This window comes from Triplophysa dalaica, chromosome 10 (genome assembly GCF_015846415.1).
Source record: "Triplophysa dalaica isolate WHDGS20190420 chromosome 10, ASM1584641v1, whole genome shotgun sequence".
Taxonomy (NCBI): domain Eukaryota; kingdom Metazoa; phylum Chordata; class Actinopteri; order Cypriniformes; family Nemacheilidae; genus Triplophysa; species Triplophysa dalaica.
In genome coordinates, this window is record NC_079551.1 from 18,699,927 (window position 1) to 18,703,754 (window position 3,828).

Genomic DNA, 3,828 nt, shown 5'->3' on the forward strand with positions numbered 1-3,828 from the left:
TACCATGTGCAAGATAGAAAGGAAAGAATCCAGTGCTGGAAAGAACGCTTGAGTCTTAGGCCAATTCCACTTGAGGCAGGTATTTATCGCATTCACCTCCACTTTTACAAATTTACTCAACCTGCCTGTCAATGTCAGCACAAATGGCAGCTGACGGAAGGCAGGTTAACGAAATCAGTACGGCCATTGTCGTACTCATGAGTACTAAAGATGTCTGAATATTTCAAAATCAGAGCGTCTAGCTGAGCTTGTTGGTCACCCTTTTATGCAGACTGACTAAGTTCTATCTTGGGCTTCGGCTCAGGCTTAGTTTGAGCTCGTATGTGAGCTACATTGGGTTCTGACATTGTGTACATTCACCTGGCTGAGTTACTAAGGAATGAGACTTACCTAGCCTCGTGGCACATCGAACATGACAGTCTTCAAAAGTTGAATTCACGGCTCAAACACAAGTCACACCAGCTTTCACTGAGGTAACTGTTCATGTTACAAAAATACCCGGCATTGTCTGAACATCAGGCTCTAAGAGTCATAATTACAAGTTAACTCCTTTCATCAATTTTGGGTGGAATTTTTGCAAAGACATTCATCTGGAATCTAGCAGGGATCAGAATAGGCTCCAAAGACTCTGCACCACTGCTGATAGGAACCACATCCTGTGAATACAAAAGAGGAACAGACCAACTCCACAGTTTCAAATGATTCTCTCTTAGGTCAATTACCACATGATGTCTGCTAAGAACATCCCAAGCGAAAATAATTGGCTGTTTAGCATTCCTGACCACCTGAAGATCACGAGAAAACACTTCCTCATCAGGCCTAATGGTAATAGACAACATACCAACAGTGTCAAGATAATCACATTTCACAGATTTTGGTAAAATAAATTATTTCTGAATAGGCTTTTTACTAAGAGAGGAAATAGACATTCTTAATGTTTCGCTGATCAGCGATATTTCTGAGCCTGTGTCTAAAAAAGCTTGTAAAATTATCAACATCAGAAAAAACAGTCACATGACAAACAGTGAATACAAAAGGAAAACAATATTTTTGACATAATAAGTGATTTTAATAATGGTGTTTTCTTTGTAAGAAAGGAGAGGACAATGTGGTCAGAGCAAAACTGACTTTGACTTCCTCTTTAAGGGGACAGTTTCTTACTATAAGAGCTCTGCAGTACAGATCGTCTTAAATACTGTGTGAAGTGAACAACATGAGGATTATTCACATTCAGATTTGTGAGTTTATTACATATTATGAATATCTCTATTGATATATGTTTTTAGACTTATACCCATGTTGTTTGTGCTTCTAAATGAATTTTCTTATATTTTTATGATATCATGTTATAGATGTGTTAATGTGGTGTCAAGCTGCAGAGACTTTAGATCAACTGACTTCTTTGGGACAAAATGTGTCTATAAACTGTGATCTGGATTCCAGTGAGGTTTATTGGATTTTATTGAAACAATCTGATTCTACAGTGATACTGCAGTCATTCTTAAACCCACCGTTAGCTTTTCACTTCAATAAAACATTGAAAAAGAAATATTCAGTACAATCTAAACATCGTCTGGTCATATATAATGTAACTCATGACGAGTTAGGAGTTTATTGCTGTGTGAACATGGATAAACCTCCAAAAGTCAGTAACAGCACACGACTGCACATCATGGGTAAGTAATATTTAATTGTACCTTGATTTCTTCACCCATGTGATAGATATGTTGTAAATACTCCGCAAAATTGCAGTTTGATATTGTGCATAAGTCGAGCAGACTGCAGTAACACACTACACTTTTTAGAAACAACTCATCTACTGTAGGTTGAATAATCACACTGATTTTACAGAGATACAGGATAACTGGACACATTGGAAGACTTTCAGCCTCATATCTGGTCTGTTAAATGCGGTTCTGATCATAACAGTTGTGGGTGAGTACTTATAATGTGGTGCTATTTGTAAACATATTAATGCTGTTCTCTAGATAGATGAGGTTGCATTTATTTCTATAATTATTTATTATTAAAGAAATGCCAATCCACAACCTTTAGTCTATAAATAGTATTGTGACATATATTTTTTTTTTAAAGATTTTAAATACACACTTGTTTAATAGTACTATGAATATAGAGAAGTCTGATAAACATAAAGCCAATTCGCTTTGTCTATAGCATTGAACAAATTCAATAACACCATGTATTATATCAAATATTTTATGTGTTTATATATCTCAGATCTTCCTGTTTTTACTTTAGTCATTACTATCTGTACTCATTTGTATTTTCTGTTGAGTTCCTTGGCAGCAGTGCAAAAGAAAAGTACCATTGAAACAAATCTGAACAAAAATATATACTCATTGTGCTACTGTTGTTTATGGCCTCATATAAAAGCCTACATAGAAGTTTTATAGTTTCAAAATGCTGTAATTAGTCACGGGAAATTATATCATTGGTAAAACCCCTGAGCTGGACACCAGTTACAGCACTAATAATACATATATACAGGCAGTTTTTCTAACACATTCATACAAAAATTCATGGTTCAAAAAGTTTATGAATGTTGTAGCCTGTGGCCACGTGGACAGAACTCCACGTTATAGTGCAACAGGTCTTCAGACGACCCAAGTTTGAGTCCACTGTGTTACTCCTAGGACTAATAAAAGTCTATGTTATTGAAAATGGATTTTGGACAAAATCTGGAAAAAGCTCAGGACAATCTCATAGCACTGACCTACAGCAGACACAAGTTTCAGAACAGCATCAAGATCCAAATCAAGTACAGGTAAAACCATTAATATCATTATTAAAATTCATTAAGAAAATGATCATTTCTGTTGATTTCTGCTAAACTTTTACTCAGGATGAGTAGACCATTGGTTGGAAATTAAATGTCCATTTGGTTTGAGGGACAACTGCAGTTTAAATATTAATACTGTTTCTACTGTTGATATTTCAGTATGCAGCGATGGACTTTTCCAAAATGCATAAAAATGTCCGTACGAGCCAAGACAACAGCACATATACTGCTTTAAAGCTGCCAAGGCCAAAAGCACAAGGATTATAAATGACATCATATATATTTACGGTACAAAATTATTAAATGCTACAGAACTGTATAACCTTATAAAGTTATTTAGACTTTTTTGGAATAAAGAATATTGAGTTTGTTTTAAGTATTTTACCTTTTTGCTGTTGACTTAATTTAGAAAGCATAACAGATGTATGAAGTGCCTTTGTTAACTGTACAATGATTTTATTTGCCTTTCTGGATTTTGGAACAATGAACCGTAAACTGCTCAGATTTTGCTGATAATAAACTTTTAAAAACTATAATCAACTTTTTTAGATCATATACTGTATGTTGGTTTTAAAGCAGTTTGAAAAGTGTTTTTGCATGTCAAACTATATACACATGGATGTTACTTTTGCATTTACTAAGGTGCATGTACAGTACAGTACAGTACATTAAACATTGTTCAAACACTTTCCAATAAAGATATGTAAAGTTTATTTGAATTTTATACAATTATCTTACAAATTAATGGTGGGCAGTAACAAGTATTTTCATCCGGATACAAAATTGATTTACCAAGAGGTTGCCCCATAATTCTTGCTTCATGGGGCACATGAAAATGTGGATTAAAATTTAAAAAGTTAAGCTCTCTGGAAAATGTACAGTTAGGGGTTAGTCAAGTGAATCTGGAACAGGTTTTCAGTTGTTTCTTGTATTACACAGAATGAAAATGTTTTGTAAAGGATTATTATGGCATGAGGCTGATCGCTACGGATTGGAACTGGTAGAGAATTACAAAAGTAAAAAATGTG

At 34.5% G+C, this 3,828-nt stretch overlaps 1 protein-coding gene across 1 annotated transcript; it reads left to right on the forward strand.

Annotated features, from left to right (window-relative positions):
- Positions 1-738: 738 nt before the first annotated feature.
- LOC130429884 (uncharacterized) lies at positions 739-3,360 on the forward strand. The gene is made up of 6 exons (XM_056758728.1): positions 739-825; positions 1,094-1,238; positions 1,353-1,676; positions 1,852-1,935; positions 2,655-2,785; positions 2,960-3,360. The coding sequence occupies exons 2-6, from the start codon at positions 1,214-1,216 to the stop codon at positions 3,065-3,067; spliced, it is 672 nt and encodes a 223-aa protein (XP_056614706.1). The 5' UTR covers positions 739-825; positions 1,094-1,213; the 3' UTR covers positions 3,068-3,360.
- Positions 3,361-3,828: the final 468 nt, after the last annotated feature.

Excerpts from the sequence above, each read along its gene's own strand:
- LOC130429884 (XM_056758728.1), top strand. The coding sequence starts at position 1,214 with ATGAGGATTATTCACATTCAGATTT. Across the intron at positions 1,239-1,352 it reads GATTATTCACATTCAGATTT|ATGTGTTAATGTGGTGTCAA; the intron begins GTGAGTTTATTA and ends ATCATGTTATAG. Across the intron at positions 1,677-1,851 it reads CACACGACTGCACATCATGG|AGATACAGGATAACTGGACA; the intron begins GTAAGTAATATT and ends CTGATTTTACAG.